At 54.5% G+C, this 20,887-nt stretch overlaps 1 protein-coding gene across 7 annotated transcripts in view; it reads left to right on the forward strand.

The window, feature by feature from the left end:
- Positions 1-20,887, forward strand: part of TNS3 (tensin 3) — a 269,342-nt gene that overhangs the window by 144,655 nt on the left and 103,800 nt on the right. For all 7 annotated transcript variants that reach the window (XM_012646932.1, XM_012646933.1, XM_012646929.1 and 4 more), the window contains 6 exons: positions 776-888; positions 1,877-1,937; positions 3,092-3,167; positions 16,028-16,157; positions 16,433-16,498; positions 17,498-17,602. In XM_012646932.1, coding sequence (XP_012502386.1) covers positions 776-888; positions 1,877-1,937; positions 3,092-3,167; positions 16,028-16,157; positions 16,433-16,498; positions 17,498-17,602 — 551 coding nt within the window. The remainder of the gene's footprint in view (positions 1-775; positions 889-1,876; positions 1,938-3,091; positions 3,168-16,027; positions 16,158-16,432; positions 16,499-17,497; positions 17,603-20,887) is intronic.

Genomic DNA, 20,887 nt, shown 5'->3' on the forward strand with positions numbered 1-20,887 from the left:
CGTCTCACCTGTGCGGTGACTGCAGAGGGCTGTGAGGGGGCGGCCGGGTGCGGTGGAGTCAGCGTGCTGCCGAGAAACAGGGCCGGCTGAGGAAGTGGATTCCTAGCGTCCAAGTAGGGCTGCCGGTGCTGGAGGGAGCGAAGAACTGGCCCAGATGGGGTGATGAAGGCTCCCCATCCAAACATCTGTGCTTCCTCATCTTTGCTTAATACCAGGGAGCCAAAGAACCTATGGAATCTGCAATGTGTAAAATTTAGGTAATTAAAGATAGATGATTCGCTCATTCCTCTGTCTACATACAGCACAGAGAAGGCAGGAAGTCTTGTCAGGGTAGAAGATACCTGGCGAGGAAGGGTCTGGAGCCGTCTGGAGGCTCGGCCATGGTCTGGTCACTGGCCGCCAGGGTGTCCAGGGTGACCAGGGTGAGTGTCCGGCCTCTGCAGGTCTCCCACTGGGGGCAATGACGGCTTGTGGCCTGGCTGTGCCTAGCTGTGGCTTCGCTGGACAGGGACAGAGGCCTCCAGGTGTGGGGGGCTTGAGGCCTTCCAGGAGGTTGCTTGGGCTTCAGTGTCCCTGGTGCCTGGTGCGTAGTCAGTGTGGGATGTCCCCAGAGATGCATGGGGGTGGGGGTGCTGCGCCGAGACCCTGCCCGGCCGTGAGGCGGGACGGGTGCTCTCCCCGGACCCCAGGCAGGGCAGGTCAGTGCTCCTCCCTGACTGCGCCCAGGGCAGGCGCCGAGGGCACTCTGGAGTCTGAGCCGGCTGTTCCTATGCAGGTACGTTCAGTTCCTCAGCGGGCTCCTGTCTGGGTCGGTGAAAATGAACGCCTCGCCCCTGTTCCTGCATTTGGTCATCCTCCACGGCACCCCCAACTTCGACACCGGTGGAGGTGAGTGTCCTGCATGATGTGGCGCCTATGATTTGCTGGCCCAGACTTGGGCTGGCCCTGGTCCCTCAGTGTAGACAAGTCTCGCTCCTTTGAGAGCCCAGGATCTGCTCCTCAGCCTCCCTGGTTGCTGACTGTGGCCCCTCTCGAGGACCAAATGCCATCTTTGTGGGGTTGGGCCAAGTTAGGGGAGGGACAGGAGGCCAGTTGGGGTGAACACCAGTACCCCTGTGTCCTGTGGACAGTGGCTTGGGCAGGCACAAGTTTTCCTGGGCGGTAGCCCTGGGAGTCAGCTGTGCAGCTGGCCTCGAGGTCACAAGTTGTGAGAGAAGCGCAACAAGAGAGGCATGCATGTGACCTCCCCTGACTCGTCTCATGAGCCCATCTCCTTGTTCACCTTTAACAGGACCCCAGAGGAAAGTGCACAGCACGACCCTGGGATCAGGGCCCTGTCCCCTCCTCCCAGTCCCACGAAGGCACACAGAGCATGTGGCTGGGTTCAGGATGTTGTCCCCTCCTGCCCAGTCCCATTCAGCTACACGCGGCACCTAACTGGGGACAGGACGCCGTCCCCTCCTCCCTGGTCCTGCACAGGTTCTCGCTCATCAGTTTCTTTGGTCTGTAAAGTACATCCTTGCCTTCAGGTCCCCCTGGGCATCGTGGCCAGAGTGTGACTTTGCTGAGGGGCGAGTTGATTATGAGGCAGCCTGGCTGGATGGTTCAGGGTCCTTTGTCACCCTGTGAGTAAAGGTGGAACTGTTGCTCTGCAGGCACCCAAAAGTGGGCTTGGCTTCAAGGTGAGGCCTGCCTTTTCTGCAGCAATGCTGGGCCTCCACGGTCCCCGGGTCTGGCTCTGGCCGTGGTTTTTCCAGACCTCAGTGGCCACCTGTGCAGTCTCCTGGTACGGGCACCTTTCTCTCTCTCTGTCTGCAAAACTCACGTCTGTTTTGTCCGGATTACACGTTTACAGACGGTTGTGCCTCTCTTTCAGTGTGCCGGCCCTTTCTGAAGCTCTACCAAGCCATGCAGCCCGTGTACACATCAGGGATCTAGTAAGTGCTGCTCCTCCCAGGGGACTTCTGCACAGCCCGGGCATCGCCCCAGAGCCTCAGCAGGAAGGTGGGGAGGGAGGAGGGCAGAGAATGCCAAGGAGCTGGAGAGAGTGTCTGGAGGGGAAAGCCCGCGCACGGCCTGTGTTCTGGCATCCCACCTCAGCCCTCCCTCCTGCCCTGAGCGGGTGGATGGGTGTCTTGTTGCCGTCACAACGGTCGGCTCCATTAAGGGGCCTGGATGCTGGAGCTTGGAGCGGGGAGAGGGCCATTCCAGGCCCCCTGTGGATACCCAAACCTGCAGATGCTCAAATCCCTTATTTAAAGTGGCGTAGTATTCGCGCATACGCATTCTCTCGTGTACTCATCCCTAGACTACTTACAATACCTGATATAAGGTAAATGCTACGTAAATAGTTGCTATCCTGTATTTTTTTATTTGTATTCTTTTCTATTGTTATATTGTTACTTTTTATTTATTTTCCACGGTATTTGTTATCTCAAGTTGGTTGAATCCACGGACGTGGAACCCATAGATAAGAAGGGTCACCGGTAAATGTATCGGAGAAAGTCCTGGGACTGGGTCTCCTTATGGTTTTTCTTTCTCTCTCCTCTTTGCGTTTTGGGTACAGTGTAGCCACAAGTCCTCAGAATTTCTATGAATTTCTGAGGTTTTTGGTGTTCTTTTTTTCATGTGGATAAGCATTTTATGAGTGTTAATGGAAACTGAGTAAGGGTAACAAAGGTTCTCACCACTCAGAGCTGCTGTCACCTTTCTGGGTTCGAGCGGGGCCCTGCACATGCTGACGTCACTTTGGAAGGTGCACCTCAGCTTGTGACTGAAGCTGCGGCCGAGCGCACCAGGCCCCTTCCTCTGAGGCTGCAGGATCCCTGCCGTGCCCGGGCCCTGGGGTTGGGCCTTAGTCACTGTGGGTTGTTGACCGACCACGGTGATGCTGTGCCCCTCCCCAGGCCAGGGGAGCTTTCCTTTTAGATTAATTTCCATAGTGTAGATTCCCAGGAATTGGATTCTGAGTTAAGCAGAACATTTTGTGTAATTTCTGAATTTTTAATTGTAGTGTTGCATTTCTCAACATGTGTTCCTCCCATGAAATCATGGAGTTGCATAGTGACCTACCTTCTTGTTTATCCCAAAGCAATGTTGGCCCAGAAAACCCCAGCAGGATCTGCATTGCCATAGAGCCGGCCCAGCTTCTGAAGGGGGACGTCATGGTGAGTGCCATCGTGGCTGGGGCATGGTCCCCACCCTCCCAGGGAGAATGACTCAAAAGGGAAAAACGACTCTATTTTAGAACAACAACCACTCTCCCCCAAAAAACCCTGTAGAAAGAATGAAAAGTACCCTTAACCAATTACCTTAAGGTATTTGGTTAATTTTCTGAGTAAAACTATTTTAATTACAGGTACAGAACAAATCTTCGTCCTCGCTTCTCTTGCATCATAGAGCCACTTGATATGTATAAATGGGACATTAAAGTCCTAACTCAGCCACTACACCTCCGAGGGTCCCCATTTTCTGACAATAATTTGCATTCTTAATATGATCATAGGCCTCCTAGGGTATTGGTGTAGAAATAGAATATTTAATTACTATTTTTTTTTTTTTTTTGAGACAGAGTCTCACTCTGTTGCCCGGGCTAGAGTGCTGTGGCTTCAGCCTAGCTTGCAGCAACCTCAAACTCCTGGACTCAAGCGATCCTACTGCCTCAGCCTCCCGAGTAGCTGGGACTACAGGCATGTGCCACCATGCCTGGCTAATTTTTCTAAATATATATTTTTAGTTGTCCAGGTAGTTTCTATTTTTAGTAGAGACGAGGTCTCGCTCTTGCTCAGGCTGGTCTCGAACTCCTGACCTTGAGCGATCCACCTGCCTCGGCCTCCCAGAGTGCTGGGATTACAGGCGTGAGCCACTGCACCCGGCCTTTATTTACTATTAATAGCCAAATTGTGAAATATAAGTGGTGTTATTACAGCTCGATTAATGATCGAAACTGATTTCTTCAGATAATTTTGATTCTTGGGTGTGTTGGTTCTTGGAGGAGATTAGCTGTTACATTTTTGCCTTTTATTGATCTTGAATATAGAAAAATTCATACATTTAAAATAATTTTAGGAAAGGTTTTGTCTAAAATAAGAAAAGCTTTTATTTTTTTATTTTATTTTATTTTGTTGAGACAGAGTCTAGCTCTGTCACGTGGGCTAGAGTGCAGTGGCATCATAGCTCACTGCAACATCCGACTACTGACTGGCCTCAAGTGATCCTCCTGCCTAAGCCTCCCGAGTAGCTGGGACTATAGGCACGTGCCACGACGCCCAGCTAATTTATTCTATTTTTAGTAGAGATGGGGTCTCACTTTTTCTGAGGCTGGTCTCAGACTCCTGAGCTCAAGCGATCCTCCCGCCTCGGCCTTGCAGAGTGCTAGGATTACAGGCGTGAGCCACCGTGCCCGACCAAAATAAGGAGAGCTTTTAAAGCATAGGTACGGCTTTGAGCATGCATAGAATCACTTACTTATAATCTTTATACTCACTTTGATAACAAGGTAAAACAGTTCAAGAGTTGGCTTTCCATTTTATTTTAAATGGCCCATCCAAAGTCTTTCCCCTGAAAATTTGGATTTTAAAATGCTCTCTTAGTAGATGGGCAATTCCTCACCTTGCCCATCTTGGATTTGTGCAAAAATCTAGTCAGGAAGGGACCTGTGGATACAGCCATACCTGCCGAGTCCCTCTCAGTCCCAGGGCCCCAGAGGCTGTCCTGTGACACGGCTTACTGCCCTGAGGGCGGATTCTGCAGGTCAGTGAGGTGGCCTGGGACCTCGGCCACATGGCTGAGCCCTGCCCTTTGCAAGGCATCGCACTGAGCACTTCATAAATATCGTGTCTTCTGCTTCACAGGTGCAAAAACTGAGGCTGGGGAGTCTCAGACATTGTTGCAGGCTCTCTTTCTCAGCACCCTAGTCTACCGCTCCCAGGAAAAGGGACCTGGGGCTGGAGGTCTGTCTTCAGCGTGCTGTGCATCCAGGCCTGGTTAGGAGCGGGGGGAGGAGGAGGCAGTGGTGTGGGGGGGCTTCTGCTCCTGGGCTCCTCACGTCTCCTGCCCCTGCTGAATGTAGCCCCAGCCTGGGTCTCCCAACCTCCTGGGGATTTTGGGCAAAGGGCTGAGCCTTTATTGAGCACCGCTGTATGCCATCACTTGACTCTGCCAGCGGTTCTGGAGGTGGGGCCTGTGTCCTCGCTTTAAGGAGAGGCCACGAGGGGCTGGTGGTGATGCTGGCAGGATTTGGTCTCTACCTGCCACAGGAGCGGGGCTCTGGAGTTGGCATCTCCTGGGTGGGTGCTCCCTGTCTTCAGGTCTTCAGTGACAAGTAGTTAGGGCCATGTCCCTTCGCAATGACTTTCAGGAGTTGGCCAAAAGACTGCCATGTGGAGGGTGGGCCTCAGACTGGGGTGCATGGCTCCCCATCCTCTGGAAGAGCACAGGCGGCCGCTCACCTCCCTGTGTGTGGGCTGGTGGCTGCGGGGTCTTCGCGAGGCCAGAGGGGTGGGGGGCGGTCCAGAGGCTGAGAGTCCCCTGGGAAGTGGCCAGCTGCCCCCTCCCCTGCTCTCCCACCCCTCCCTCACTCCCCTCTCTCTTCTTCTTGCCCTTGCTCCCTCTCCTCCCTCCCTCCTTCCTCCCATCGCTATTTCATACCACTCCTCTTTCCTGTCGGTGTCCACCAGCTATCCTTTTGTGAGTGTTTGGTGCGTTTCTGAGTCCCTGTGCTTGGCCCTCGGCATAGGAAGGAAGGGAGGGGTGCATGACATCTTTGTCCTGGAGGAGCCTGGTGGGGACATGGGCTGTCTCAGGAGGGGACTCACAGGTGCTGTGAAGTCTACGAGGGCCATGGTGGGATGGGTGGGCCAGGCCAGGCGAGGGATCAGACGGACGTGACCTGTGAGTTGGTGCCAAGCTGGAAAGGGTGTCACACATGGAGGGCGCAGTGTCCCAGGCTTCGAGGCCCCTGCTGGAGGCTGGTGCCTGTGTTAGGACGTCTCTCTGTGAGGAAAGCCCTCGTCTTGGAAGGCTGAGGCCAGGTTTTGGAGGACTTGTATATCTGCAGCTTCTTTTGGGAAGTGTGGGCCTCTGCCCAGTGAGGACCCCACTGAGGGTGTGTGAGGATTAAATGAGCTCACTCACAGGGGTCTCCCAGGACAGCCCTGGCAGAGCCTGGGGCATCACCAAGGCCACTGTCACCCACCAGAGCAGACAGTGGCTTGGCCTTGGGGCGGCCACCACCCCCTCCTGTAGGAGGGACCCTTGCAGGCCCCATGCGTGGTCTGTCCCTCCCACAGTGGGCACCACAGCCCGAGCTCGCGGTCTGGGTCAACATCACGTGCACCCCCATCGCAGCAGCTGACAGGTGGCTTTGAGTGGGGAGTGGATGTGATTTGGAGGGGAGGTGGTGGTTTTGGTGAGAGGTGGCGGTTTGGCACAGGAACGGGGTCGGGCGGGGAGGAGAGCCGTGAGTGGGTGAAGGAGGCGCTCGCCACCGGGCATGCTTGGACTTAGCCTGTTCCTGTGCGCCGTTCGCCCCTGGCGAAGGCCCTGGGAGTTCCGGCGCCTGGCAGCCATGTGTTGCTCAAGCTCAGGAAGGCACGGGCCTGTGTCTTTGGATGAAAGACGATGCCTTCTGGGCATCCAGAGGCCACACGAAGGCACCTCTTGTCTGTGGTTATTTGGTTATCGGTATAGGTGGTGTTTGGCCATCAGCTAAAGAGGCTATTCCCTGTCAGGTCTGGGGCTTTCTTGATGCTTTGCTGTGGCAAGAAGTCTGAAACGGTGACTATCTGGACTGTGAATATATTTCTCAGAAAATTTTATTTCCAATTCAAACTTACGAGTCCACCTACTGCTGAGCAGAGACATTGGAAAGGGCAGGCCATGGAGCGCATAGTCACACCTCTGCCTGGCCCCGGCCTCTGGAGGAGCCATCAGTTGGGACGAAGTGCCCAGGATGTGGCAGGAGCATGGCCCGGGGCCGTAGGCTAGGTCGGTTCCACCCTGTGAGGTCCTGGGCTGGGGCATGGGGTCCGAGAGGTTCCCTGCATTGTTCCCTACAAACAGGGTCACTCGAGGGCAGCGAAACTCTAAGCACCATGAGGAAGTAGTTCTGAGAAGAGGGACGCTGACCTCAGGGGACGAGGGGCAACTGGAACATGGAGTGTTTTAGGGAACAGAGAGTGGGTAGAGGTGGGGGATGAGAGGATCCCTGGAGTGAGTTGGATACAGACGGGGTCACCTGTGGGACAGGTGCCAGGTGCAGGCCTCACCTCCTGACCCAGGTGAGAGCAGGTGGGAAGCCAGCGTGGAGGGCGGGCTGCTGGGAGGACGTCACACTTAGACTTTGCTACAGGAGGGCAGGGCTGTGCTGGTGTGGGGTACTGGCACACGAGGGGACCCCCCTTTCTTCCGAGCGATCTTCCAGACTGTCTTAGTCCGTTCGGGCTGCTATAATAAAGTACCGCAGACGGGGTGGCTTAAACACGGCAGAATTGATCTCTCACGGTCTGGAGGCTGGAAGTCCAAGATCAAGGCCCCAGCAGACTCGGGGGCTGGCCAGGGCTGGCTTCTGGTTCATAGAGGGCACCTTAGCACCACGTCTTCACGTGGCAGAAGAGGCCAGGGAGCTCCCTGGGGCTGCTTTCGTAGGGGCATGGATCCCACGTCACCCTCGTGACCTGTCACCCCTCGGAGGTCCCACTCGCCATGCCATCAGCTCAGGGTTAGGAGTCCAGCATGTGAGTTTGGGGGACACAGGTGTTCGGACCCACGTCTCCCTCCCAGCTGTTCCAGCGCCCCCGTGCCCGGCTGTCCAGATCTTTCCGGGTCTTCGCTGTGCCTTGCTGCTGTGTCCCCTGCTGTGCCTCTGGTGGCTCCTGACCCTCCCAGGCAGCGCAGCGTCTCCTTTTTATCTCCCACTTTCTTACTCAGATTGGGGAAGGGATGGTTGTCCTCTGCCGCCCCCCTGCTCCTTGCTGGGCTCGGTGAAGGTGCCCTCTCCTCTCGGCCCAGGCGACCACGGCCTTGGACCACATCCTAGGGACCTCGTTCTTCTGGCCTGGCCTGTGGTGCCTGCCCAGGGGCCTGTTCTCTTCCCGTGACTTCCCACCTGCAGCCCCTCCCAGCTGTCCCAGGCTGATGTTCTCCAGTCTCCGTCTCCTCCTGGTCCTCTGACCCCCACGCTGGCTCTGAACTGCCTCTGCTTTGCTTTGGATTCAGAACATTGTGTCCCTCAGCCCACTAATGTCCACCTGCCACTCTGTATTGCTGAGTTGATCCTGATTTCTATCCCTAAGCCCTAAGTTTCCAGAATTGTCCATCTACCCTGTCCATGAACTCCAAACTCAAGCTTCGCCGTGGAGGGCAACCCCCCTTGAGTAGGGCAACCCCCTTGCCCTACATCTCACCTACTGTGCAGATTTGATGGTGGACGAGTCTGGCCTCTGGCCACTGTGGTGCAGGCTCCATGCAGTCCCCTCCTCCCCCCAGGCCACTGCCTGTCCCCCTGAGCCATCCTCCAGGTAGTGCAGCTGGAATGTCACATCTGGCCATGGTTTCCCCACTGTAGCCCAGCATCTGTGGGAGGAGGTCCCAGCGCCTCTCCTCCCGCCCCCCCATCATTCAGCCCAGGGACCCTGTGCTGGTGGTCACTCTGGGCACTGTCCCCTCATCCCTCTCCTCTGTCTTGCTCAGGCTGCTCACCCGCGTCAGAGGGCCAGCTCTGAGCTCCTGAGACTCCCGGGCTGTGGCTGTGCCTTCCCCGAGGCTGGGCTCTGTCGTCTATAGTGGAAGCCCCATCTGCACTTTGACACAGGCTGGTTGTCACTTGTTGCAGGCTCTCTAGAGTCTGTCATGCTGCTCCTCAGAGCAGGGACAGATGCTCAGTGGGCATCTGAGATGCTCAAGAAGAACAGTGGAGTCTCCTGATTGGTATGTGCCCTCAGGGGCTGGTGCTGTGCCCGGTGGGTCATTATCGTCCCCACCCTGCAGACAGGAGCTATGGCTGGGGAAGAGTCTCCAAAAACCACTTAGACAGTGAGCTGTGGGCCCTGGGGGCTGCCAGCTCCTCTGCGAGTGGAGATGGCTGACTGGCTACGGCTTGATGCGGTGGTGACACGTGTGTCCTGGGTGTGTCCACATCGAAGCCAAAGCCAAACGTGCCTGGAGAATCCGGAGCGTGGGAGTTCTGGAATTTTGACGTCGGGTTTAGCTCGAGGGGGTCTCTTGAGGGGAATGCTTCCTGCTGTGGGGGCCCCTAGTCCACGAGTGATTTGTTTCCATTAGACATGCCAGCAAATAGGAGATTCCAGATCTTTTCACAAGAAATACTTACTTTGATAAAATAATTCCTTCCTGCGCTTTTATTCCTTCCTCACATGGAATATTTTTAGGATTGCAGTTTGATACGGTTTATGCTTCCTGTGTTTACGATTCCTTCTTGTACACTCTGCAGTATTTTCGGCAGTGTTATCAGATGGGAGGAGGAAGATGTGGTTAACAGCTGAAAAGCGTATTTTTCCATCGCAGAAGGATCATTTTTCCTTGCACTGTTCATAGAAGTTATTAACTAAGAGGTTTAGTGTGGTTACATAGCGCTAAAAAGCCTAAAATACTTTAACCTGTTGTATTTTGCCAGTGCTACCGTAACAAAGTACCCCAGAAGGGGCCTCGGTCTCAGCTTAAACAACAGAAGGTCATCTCTCGCAGTTCTGGAGGCTGAAAGTCTGGGATCCAGGTGTGGCCAGGACTGGTTTCTCCGGAGGCCTCTCTCCTAGGCTCGTAGATACCGTGTTCCCCCTGGGTCTTCCCACGGTTTTCACTCTGCATACTGATCTCTTTTTATCAGGATCCCAGTTATAATTCATTCAGGCCCACCCCAATGGCCCTTGTGAAGACCCATCTCCAAATACAGCCACGTGCTGAGGCCTTCAGCCTATGAATTTTGGAGGGACACAGTTCAGCCCGTAACACCTTTGTTCATTAAATAAACCTGTTCTAGAATGTTGATAAGATTAATGATAGAATCGAGTGCAGCTGATTGCCTGTCACCTTTGGCTGTGGTGTTTCACCAGCACGCACTTGGGAGCAAGTGACCACGGCCTGTGTGTGCCTGCGCTGGGCACGCGGGCAGTGGATGTGCCAGGGGGCAGTGCACAGTCCCGTTTCCGAGAGTTCAGATTCCAGCCGTCCCTCTAGACGAGCAGGCAGATCACGGTAGTGCGGACAGAGCTGGGAGCGTTGGGGTGTGCACAGAGATGACAGTTGAAGGTTCAGGTGGAAGAGACAATTTCTGGTGTGTCAAACGAGGAACAGCTCCCAGGCACAGCTGAGGGTGGGGGTGGTCGGCCTGGAGTGCAGAAGCCCGGGGTGTCACTGGTGACACTCAGGTCAGAGTCTATGGAGTCTGCGTTGTGCTGACACCCAAAAATCCTGTGCTGTTGACTCCACCTGAAAATGATCTCAGGGATCCCCACAGGAAGAGAAATGCTGTAGCATCTTCCTTGTTCCTGGCAGAGCATCTCTGGAGAGATACGTGAGCCATGCTCCTTCCTACTGTTTAAATTGCTGAGTGTCCCGATCGTTTGTGACACAGAATGTGCCAGTGCCACATTCCTCTTCTCCAGCCGCGGCCCATTTCCAGTTGAACCCAAACTGCCACACATGGCACAGGACACCCACGCTGGCTTCACTCTGCCCCCTCCTCCTTCAGTTTTGACCTGTTGGTGCTTGATGTGCACCTCTGCAAGTTCAGTGAGCAAACTTGAGTTGAGAAGGCTCAGATGGAGCAAGAGGTTACAGGGCCTTTTCTGCATAAAGTGCAAATATGCAGATGGTTTCATTTCTTTTGGCAATGCTCTTGACTTGGAAAGGCTCCTAGGGAGCAGAACACGCTTGCATTGATTTACCGCCCGAAGGCTGCAGGTATCTCGGTGAGCTCTCTCTGTCGGTCTGGGTGTTTTTGTAGGCTATTTCTCTGCCTTCAAAGGTGGAAAGTAGCTTCCCAGGCTGGCTCTCCAGCCTTCCTCTTCCTCCTTGGAAAAGGCATCTTGTCCTCTTTAATTCCGCCTCCTTGATTTTGGTAAATGTCTGTCTTGTCTTCGGGTACATCTGCCTGTCTTTCCTCAGGAGGACTGTGCTTGAAGAGATGTGGGCAGAGATAACAGAGGTCAAATTCTTAGAGAAGGAAGGGCCGGAGTGGAGTCTGACTGGCTGGGAACGTGACTTGGGAAAGTGGGACTCCGTTTGCTGTTCCTTTGACCCCAGGACTGGTGGGTGGTGCTGTGACTGGCGACAGCAAAGTCGACACTGACCCACCGTCTGCCTTTGCCTCAGCAGGGCCAGCCCAGCCCCGGCGGCCCCTCCCGGCGGCGCACCTGCCTGTCCCGCGTTTGCAATGTGCTTTTCACCGAGGGTCGGGTTCTTAAGCCCGCTCCTCTTCAGAAGGGCAGGACCTCAAGAGGTTCAGTAAATATGATGTTGTCGGGTAGGAGGCAGTGCCTTGGTGAGGGCAGCCGAGTCATTATATAACCCGGCTCAGGACGTCTCGCGGGCAGCAGGCCCCTCAGGCATCTGGCGGGGATCCTGGGGCCTGACCCAGCTTGCCCACCCCCCACGGCCTTGGCTCCGGGTCTGAGGCTTGTAAACACTTCTCCGTCTGGCGTGCTTCGTCTTGCTGCCTCAGTCGGGCAAACTCAAGGCCACTTGCATTATGTGTTCACGGTTGCTGGCTCTGCGACTTCACACTAATGACCTGGCTTGTAAACAAAAGTGATGCCTCCTCAAGAAGCATATCATTTATTTTGTAACACCAGAATCATAACTTCTTTAAGAACTCTGTGTGCCTGCCTTTGGACCTGGCCTCCTCCGGGGACAAGTGGGATCAAAGCGTGGCTCATGCCTGGCCACCCGTGACTTGTTTGGTCCTGTCGAGGACACAGGCATATTTTCATGCATCTGTTAGAAAATAAAGTTGGGCCAGTTTTTCTGAATTGCTCCATCAGACGAAAAGAGAAGCGTGTGTGCAGAGCTTCCCACTGAGGTCATTACTCATCCCATAAGACATTTTTGAGTACCAATGACCGCTCTGTCTAGAAGCTTATGCCCTTTAAATAATAGAAACATATAAACATATCCTCTGTTGTTGGATTTACAAATCTTATTAATAGACAGTGCTAATTTAATCTTTAAAACAAAACAGCAAGCTTAGTATTATAATGTCCACTTTGCAGTCAGAGAACATAAACTCCAGCGAGGCTGTAACTTCCCCAAGATCTGAGAGCTCCCCGCCGGTCACATGTCCGCGTGCTTTTGCTGTGGGCTCTGCCATGGCACCGTGACGGATTCTGCACATCATTCGATGCAGTGCTTACTATTTCTTACTTTATTTTTCCATACTACAAAGCTGTGACTGCAGCTCTTTGAATTGTTGTTTTAAATGCAAATATTCTAAAATCTGAAGGCAAAGGATCAATGTATTCTAGAAACACTCTGAGGAGACCCAGGTAAATAAAACTACCACAGCCAAAGGGATGAGGGAAAATGACAGACTTCAGTCACTCTAACCTTTGAAAAATGTCTGCATTACTCTTTATTTTAAAGGGAGGCATTTGGGGCCCTTGTATTAATATCAACCACAGTGTTGATCATTCTTTCTGTTAAGTGATAAGAGCACAATTCTGATCTCTCGCCACCAATGCTAGAAAGATTTATTGGCATAGATAATGAACAATTACTGCACGCTCTGGAGGGCCCCTGGTGGGCGAGTGGGTCTGGTCTCAAGGTCTGACCTGCTGCACTGATGGCGCCTGCTGTGAGCCCCGTGTTGGGGAGAGTCCTGCCATTTTCCCGTCTTTCAGAAGAGAGCTGGCGTCGGTTCTGAGCAGTCAGGAGGGCTTCATGGGGGGTGTTTGCCTCCTGGATCCATGGGAAAGGCTGTCAGTGTGAAGCAGAGGGAGAATGTCTAGTGAGGGGTTGGATCTCAAGCCAGCAAGCAAAGCTGTTGTCGTAATACCCAAGAAAGCCCCTCAGGAGAGGGTCACCACATGCAGGGCAGCAGTTGTCCCTGGACATGACATTGGGACAGTCCCTCCATTTCATGGACCAGCCCTGGGGGTACTTGAGACCCTGTGCTGTGCAAAACAGGAATCTTCTCACAAGAGAATCACCTTCCCTGTGCCCTGAGGGCGTTTGGGAGCTGCCCAGCCTGGGACCCGCAGATTCCCATCTCCTTCCCTCCCTCACCCAGGGCACCAGCATGGCCTCTTCCTCCCCGGCCTGCTGGAGGAGGGTTGGGATTCCTGCCCGCTGAGTCACTGTGTTGTGTGCAGCTGTCATGAGAGGAGCAGAGCTGAGGCACAGCCCGGGCTCCTGGAGCAGGTGGGCAGGACCTGGCCAACAGGGAGCCCCAGGGTTGGGGCGAGCTGTCCCCACGGTGGGCTCTTTGATAAATTGGGTGGGTGGAAAGGAGCTTCCGTCGTCCTGCAGAGGGAAAGCTCCCTGGGAAAGGGAGCAGTGAGTGGGTGGACGATGCGCTGCCTCCCCCTTCTGCAGCCCTGCCCTGGAGCCTGCAGTGCCCCCATGCTCACCAGGGACACTACCTGCCCAGCAGGTGCTCGCCCTCAGCCACTGCCCGAAGTGGGGAACGCGCTGCTGTCCTTGCTGCTGTGCTTGCGGCTGTCCTTGCGTGGCTGTGCTGGGTCTGCCTTCTTGCCGGCTGTCAGCTGCTTAAGACCTTGTTTTTATTGGTCAAGGCTCAGTTCCCCTAAATATTCATAAAATTTGAGAGCAAGACTGGCTTGAATCTGGCTTGAATCTGGGCCTCTCTTTTCCTTTTCCCACCCCAATCTCTTTTCTCTGCCCACTTCCCTGGCAACTGGCGGGAGAGGACAGACAGGGGCGGGCGCCACAGCCTCAGTAGGGCACGTGTGGGTTTATCCCCAGCCCGAAGGGCTCCCCCCTGGGAGTCTCCACTGCAGCATGACCTGGGCCACAGCACTTACGGATGGTGAGTGTTGTGCGTGGGGAGCTTAGAGGAGGGGTAAGGGTCCTCTCAGAACATTCTGGAAGCAATGCTGTGAGATTGGCCTTTGCTTGAGTCTTGCCGAGAAGGTGGAGGTTCCCAGACAGGTGGGAGAAGATCGGTGGCCATTGTGCCACCGGCTGTTGCAAAACAAGCTGAGGGTTTGACGTTGCTTCCCAATTCACGTGCGGGCCAGGCCCGGCTCTGGTCCCTGTGTTTACAGCAGCCCCGCTGGCGCCCGCTGGTGCAGTGGAGGCTCAGCATGTGTTTGTCAACAGGGAACGCGGCTCTGCGGCCTTTTTTCCATTTATTTATCAGACCAGTTCCTTATAGATAGCACAAAGGTAAACAGCTTCTGGGTCTGCCTCGAGGGTGGCAGTTCCCAGCATTCCTGGGCGGAGGCTGCTTGGGCCTTTCTGTCTTCCGGTGGAACAGTTTCTCTGGCCAGCGGAGGACAGAACCTTCCTCGGGGAGTCCCCCCACGTTGCTGGTCTGGGTCGCACTTGCAGCTGCTTCTCATTTACCTTGGTGAAGCGAGTGATGTTTTAAGGCCATCTTTCACCAAGAAAAGTCTCTTACGAAAAGTGGCTACCTCTGAAAGCTGCCCCTTCTCCCTGTTTGACCTGACAGCAGAATCCAGCCTGATTTGGGCCCTGGGCCCCCCGGGGACCCTGGAAAGATGCCACCACCCGGGGGCCCTGCCCCTGCTGTCCGAGTGAGGGGTGTCCTGTCCTTGCAGTACTCCCCGACTGTGGCCTGAGAGCCCCCACGGCCAGTGCCACACTCAGGCAGGAGACGCAGGGAGGCCCCAGGTGTAAAGATGGGACAGGACATTCAGGCTCTGCTCTGCCCACCGTCCCAGGGCCGAGTGTCTGCCCATTGGCACAGACACTAGGGCACCTGAGCTGCACCCCAGGGACCCAGTGAGCCCCCAGCTCCAAGGCTGGGGCATCCCAGCCTGCGTTCAAATCCCAGTGGGGTGATTCTGAACACGTGTCTTAAACAACCATCTCCAGGACCTCCGGACAGCTGGACATGGGAAATTAAATGCCAACCCCCCTCTCTGCCTCTCTCTCTCTCTCTCCCCCTCTTTCTGTATCTCCCTCTCTCCCCCCGCCTCCGTCCACCCTCTCTGTCTCTAAATTATAGCATGCACATATCTCTTAGCATATCATAGACAGTAATGACCAGCTGCTGCTTCTTTTGTGAAAACAAAGGCTTTAAGTTGAAACATGGAGTGTTTAAATGAAAGAAAAACTTCAGGCCACCACCATAATCCCAGCACTCTGGGAGGCTGAGGCAGGAGGATCGCTTGAGGCCGCGAGTTTGAGATCAGCCTGAGCAACATAGGAAGATTCTTTCTCTATAAAAAATAAAAAAAAATAGTCAGGTATTATCTCTGCAGTCCCAGCTACTTTGGAGGTTGGGGCAGGAGGATCACTTGAGTCCAGGAGTTTGAGGTTGCAGTGAGCTGTGATCATACCACTTGCACTCTAGCCTGGATGACAGAGGAAAACCCTGTCTCAAAAAAGGACAAAACAAAAAAACACAATTGATCATCTATGGCTATACCACCGTGAACACACCCGATCTCACCTGAAAAACTTCATCACCAACAGTTAAAATTTAGAAAAAAAGAGACTGTGGAATTTCATTTTTCAGGTGTCTTCCAAAGCAGGGCACATTCCCGTGGTCTGAAAGGGCTCGGGCGTGGCCCGTCTGCAGGCTGAGCACAGCGGTATTTCAGAACTGTGGTTCCATGGCAGCAGCACAAAAAGTCTATTGAAGCGTCTTGCGGAACCACACGCCAGTGGCAGCAGTGTGGTGCCCTGACTGCCACAGTGGCCGTCTCCACGTGCCACGCCCAGGGTCAGAGCTCCAGCCCACACTGGACTCTGCCGCGTGGCGTCAAAGCGGAGGCCCCGCTGCGCCGGCCTCCACGGAGCGCGGTCCCTGCTGGGCGTCGTGCTCTGCTGCAGCGTGCGTTTCTGCTTTCCCTCCTTAACCCAGGTGAAATGCTACCACAAGAAATACCGCTCGGCCACCCGCGATGTCATTTTCCGCCTGCAGTTTCACACCGGGGCCGTGCAGGGGCACGGGCTGGTGTTTGGAAAGGAGGACCTGGACAACGCCAGCAAAGGTGAGCGCGGCGGCCCTGTTCCTCGGTGGTCCCTTTCAGTGTCCTTCCTACCCCTCCCCAATATTTAGCCTATTGACGAAATTCTTACCAAATCAGGAAAAATTGATGATCGGTCTGTGGAAGGAAAAAAGTATAGAGAAATAATGAACTGCCCATGTTCCTGTGCCATTGGGGTTCTGTCACACATTTGGCCGTGGTGCCATACTGGTTGGAATGTGAGGACAGAATACTCCCAAATCATCTACGAACGTGTTCATGTTTTTTTTTTTTTGCAGATGACCGTTTCCCTGACTACGGGAAGGTTGAATTAGTCTTCTCTGCCACGCCTGAGAAGATTCCAGGTGGGTGGCTGGGCAGAGCGTGGGGCGTCCACGTTGATGCTGGTGGAAGGTGGCCGAGGGCTGCACTGCGGTGGCCGTACTAGTCCCCCCACTTTGCACACAGCTGGAAATTGTTGTGATTAATTTTCTTAAAAAATAGGATATTGGCCAGTGGAGAGGAGGTGGCTTGGTGACAGGAAGGCCCGCTTGGGTCAGTAAGCCCCGGAGGTGGCAGGACTTGCTCACGGCCCCTCGGCAGAGGAGGGCCGGGAACCTCTAGGATGGTGGCCGCCCACTGGTGTCCCTGAGGGCCCATCTTCCATCTCCTGCAAGACTGAGCTAAATTTTTATTTCTCCCTTCAACAAACATTTTTTAAAAAAAGAGCATAGAAGTGTAGTAGGCCGCAAGTATTTATGCGTATAACAAATTCTCCTAAAAATACATTTAAGAGGAAATCAGTCCCTTTATCATCAAACTGAATTGTTCAGATCCATCACTGGGGTCCACATGCCATGAAAGTTTTATTCCATTTTTAATAACTTTGGAAAATAATCACCTCTTGTCTACGCTCATTGCTGTAGATTTAGGTGAGAACCTTTAAATGCGAGGCCCGTGTGTTCAAAGTGCTCTCGGCATCCTCAGAAAGGCTGGAGGGAGGACGGTGGATCTGGGAGCCTGGAGCCTGGGCGCAGACCCATGGGCCCTGGATCCTCACTGGCCCTCTGCGTCCTCCTCTCTGCGGCAGTGCGAAGGCTCCTGTTTTGTAGAACTCAGAGTCTGCACCTGGCACACGGTGCAGGCCGATGCTCACCTTTCCTCACCCTGAGTGGTTTGAACGACTGTTGGTCTGTGGAAACCGTCCACACTCTCGAGCTAGTGCTGTGGCTTGTGGGGGAGGGGAGGGAGAGGAGCGGCTTAACTGCCCCACGCAGGCGTGCCGCCCACCACCCTCATGGCGGAGTCGGGACAGAAGTGCTGGGCCACACCAGGCCTCACCCTGCCGCCTGTGCCCCGTGCAGGGTCTGAAGATGTGCACAGCAACCACGGAGTGGTCGTGGACTACAACACGGCAGACCCACTGATCCGCTGGGACTCGTACGAGAACCTCAGTGCAGATGGAGAAGGTGCGTGCGGTCGTCTTGTGTGCAGAGCTGCCGAGGAGAGGGGCGTGGGGAGGACAGCCTGTTCGCAGATCGGAAATGTTCTGCCGTCTGCTCAGAAGATGGAAATCTCCCTGTCTTCTCAGAGGTGCAGAGCCACACCTTTGTGTGGCAGAGTTGTGAGTTTTGAGTGTGTTCATGAGAATCAGGTGTAAATTTGGGTCAGGACATTTTACAAAACTGTGATGGGCGGTGACTGGTCCTCGGCGGCGTTCCCTCCAGGAGCTTGTTTGCCAGACGTGTGTGTGTTCACTGCCGGGGCCTGCCCCGCCTCCCTCCTTCCTGGGTACACGTGGAGCACCCTCCTTGCTGTGGCGCAGCCCCGCGGGCAGCAGACATTTTGGTTTCATTCCTGTTTGCTTGTTACCGTGGTGTCCCTGTTTTATGGCTGTGTCATTTTAATTCTGTTTTTGTGAGTCCATCTCACTCAAACATGCCCTCTGTCCACCGACGGAATTTACCATTTGGGTCACACGTAGAAGCAGGAGGAGGAGAGGCACGCGGGGACAGCCGCACGCTGGGGTCACCACAAGAAACAGCCGGAGGTTGATTTCAAAGAGGGGGAATCCAGGTTTGCTCCTGGCCCGTAACGCCTGTCTTTACTCTTTGGCAACCCCTGCCTGAGAATCAGATTTGATTTGGGAGAGAAATTAAAATACCTTTTGTGAAATTAGTTACATCCAGATGTAAAATATGTAAAAGCAAGTGTCGTGGCAGTAACATCCCCTAGCTTTCTGGATTGCTGACCTTCCAGTGACTCCAGAAGAGGGGCGGCTGTGGCCGCAGAGAGGGGACATTGGTGGTGTGTCCCAGGGCAGCACGGGCTCCTCTCTGCTTGTGCCGGGGAGAAACACGCTCCTTTGCGGGCCGTTTGGGGTGAAATTTCAACTCAAGGAATTATTGGGAGCCCAGATACGCCCGGACCAGAGTGGAGACCCACAAATGGAACGTTAATGCCGAGGGCGTTAAGACTTAGGTGAAGGCTGGGGTCAGCGGCAAGGTGTCGTGGAAGGGGAGAGCCTTTCTCTGGGCTGTGCGGTGAGCAGGGTTCTTTCCTGGTGTGAGTTATGCATAGCACCAGTCCTTCACGGGGACCCGCATGGGAAAGAATGACAGCTGAAAACTTTTGGAAAAACTGCACATTGTGTCTTAAAAGGTCCACGGCTCATGTTGGAACCTCAAGGCTGTGAGAATGACGCATTTTAACTTTATTCGAACAAGCGTTATCAAACTTCTGATCACGGAGCCTTCCTCCAGTGATCTCTATGAACGCACTGCGTAGCTGTTTCCTGTTGACCTCACTGTGTTTTCTGCTGGAGGGGGGAAGGGTGAAGGGATGGCTCGTGGAGAAGTGGGTGAGTAAGTACCCAAGGCAGGACGATCAGCGGAGCTGATTCGGAGAGCTGGACAGCTGAGCCCGAATCCTGGCCGCCAGGCCCAGGAAGGTGGATTTGATTAACGAAGTCTGCGCCCTGGGGGAACTGGCACGCAGAGGATGCGATGAGATGATGAATTGGCAGCCGTCCGCAGAGTCTGCCGCACACCCAGGGATGTGGCCAGGCAGCCACGTTGCTGTGGCAGCGGTGCAAGGACGCTCTGGTGGTGGCGGGAGGTTCCTTGCTTGCTGAGGGAGGGGCGGGCCCGGGGGTCATTGGCCGTGGGAAGGCAGGGTTTCTAAAACCACGGGGCACAGGGCGGGTGGCCTGTGTGCTGACACCATGGAGGGGAGCGGTGGAAAGTCCGGGGGTGGCGTGGAGGACCCCGGGTCCTGGTAGCAGAGACTGTGCTGAGGGCAGTTCTGTACTCAGCTCCTCCATGGACACTCCTCCTGTCCCCAGCCGGCCCTGGGCTGAGCCTGTGACCTGCCTGCGGGGAGGGCTTCATCCTTCCCACTTCACATCCAGGGAGCTGAGAGCAGACAGGTGCCCAGGGCCACGTACCTCAGAAGTGGTAAAGGATCCATGTTGGTTTTACCTGGGAAATCAAAACCAAAGAGACAGATGAGTGTTCATCACTCTTCGGGGGTTATATGTAAGTTTACAGAAAATGTATAGAAGTGTGTGTATGAGCATGTGTATTATAGATACGTGTTATAGAGCAGCGGTCCCCAACCTTTTTGGCACCAGGGATTGGTTTCATGAAAGACAATTTTTCCATGGTTGGATGGGGCGTGCAGAGCTCAGGTGGTGATGCCAGTGATGGTGAGTGGCTGTAAATACAGATGGACCTTCACTGGCTCGCCCGCTGCTCACCTCCTGCTGTCCTCCCCAACTCCCTGCCCCCCAGTTCCTATGTTTCAATTTTTCCACCGACCGGGTCGGGGTGGAGGGTGGCCGAGCTCTGCAGCCTGGTCCCTAACATGCCACCGACTGGTACTGGTCTGCGGCCGGGGGGTTGGGGACCGCAGTTACAGAGGACTTGCCTTTATAGCCAGTCAAAATAGTCACGGAACACAGGAGAGCGGAATTCAGCATTAAACGCCCTGGACCACAGGAGTTGTCACCCTCTGAGGATACAGAGGGAGATACTTCTTTACTTAGATACTGTCTCCATCTGTTCAGGCTACTGTAACGGAGTATCATAGCCTGGATGGCTTAAACAACAAAAAGCTGTCTATCCATCACAGTTCTGGAGGCTGGGGAGCCCAAGACCAGGGAGCTAGCGTGGTGGTCGGGTTCTGGCGAGGCCTCTCCTGGTTGCAGGCTGCTCCCTTCTCATGTCCTTGCGTGGTGGCAGCGAGGGAGGAAGCTCTCCAGGTCTTCTTTCACAAGGGCACTAACCCTATTCAGTGGGCCTCCACCCTCATGACATAATCACCCAAAGGCCCCACCTCCTAATGTCATCCCATGGGGCGTTAGGCCTCATCATATGAATTTTGGGGAGATGCAAATATTCATTCCATAGCAGACACTGAATATGTGTTTGTGAATGAATGGTTAAAGAAACAGTTTGAGCTTTGAATGTCTAACGCCCTGATGCAACAAATGACAATTTCTGCTGGTGTATTTTTCACTCTGCGTCTCTTGAGCTGGGGTGTGAAGCAGGAGGGAGAGCCTGCACTGCAGTCTTTGCAGCTGGTGGTGCTGGGCCACGCCGGTGGACAGTCTGGGCGGCAGGCATCACTCACAGGACTGCGCAGCCGAGTGCCAGGTCTGGGACGAGCAGAGAGGGTCTGGCATTGCCGCACAAGGGAGGGAGCCAGTTGGGGCGGATGTGCAGAGTCCTGGAGAGAAACTGAGAAGGAATAGG

Source organism: Propithecus coquereli, unplaced genomic scaffold (genome assembly GCF_000956105.1).
Source record: "Propithecus coquereli isolate 6110/MARCELLA unplaced genomic scaffold, Pcoq_1.0 Scaffold252, whole genome shotgun sequence".
In the NCBI taxonomy this organism is placed as follows: Eukaryota; Metazoa; Chordata; class Mammalia; order Primates; family Indriidae; genus Propithecus; species Propithecus coquereli.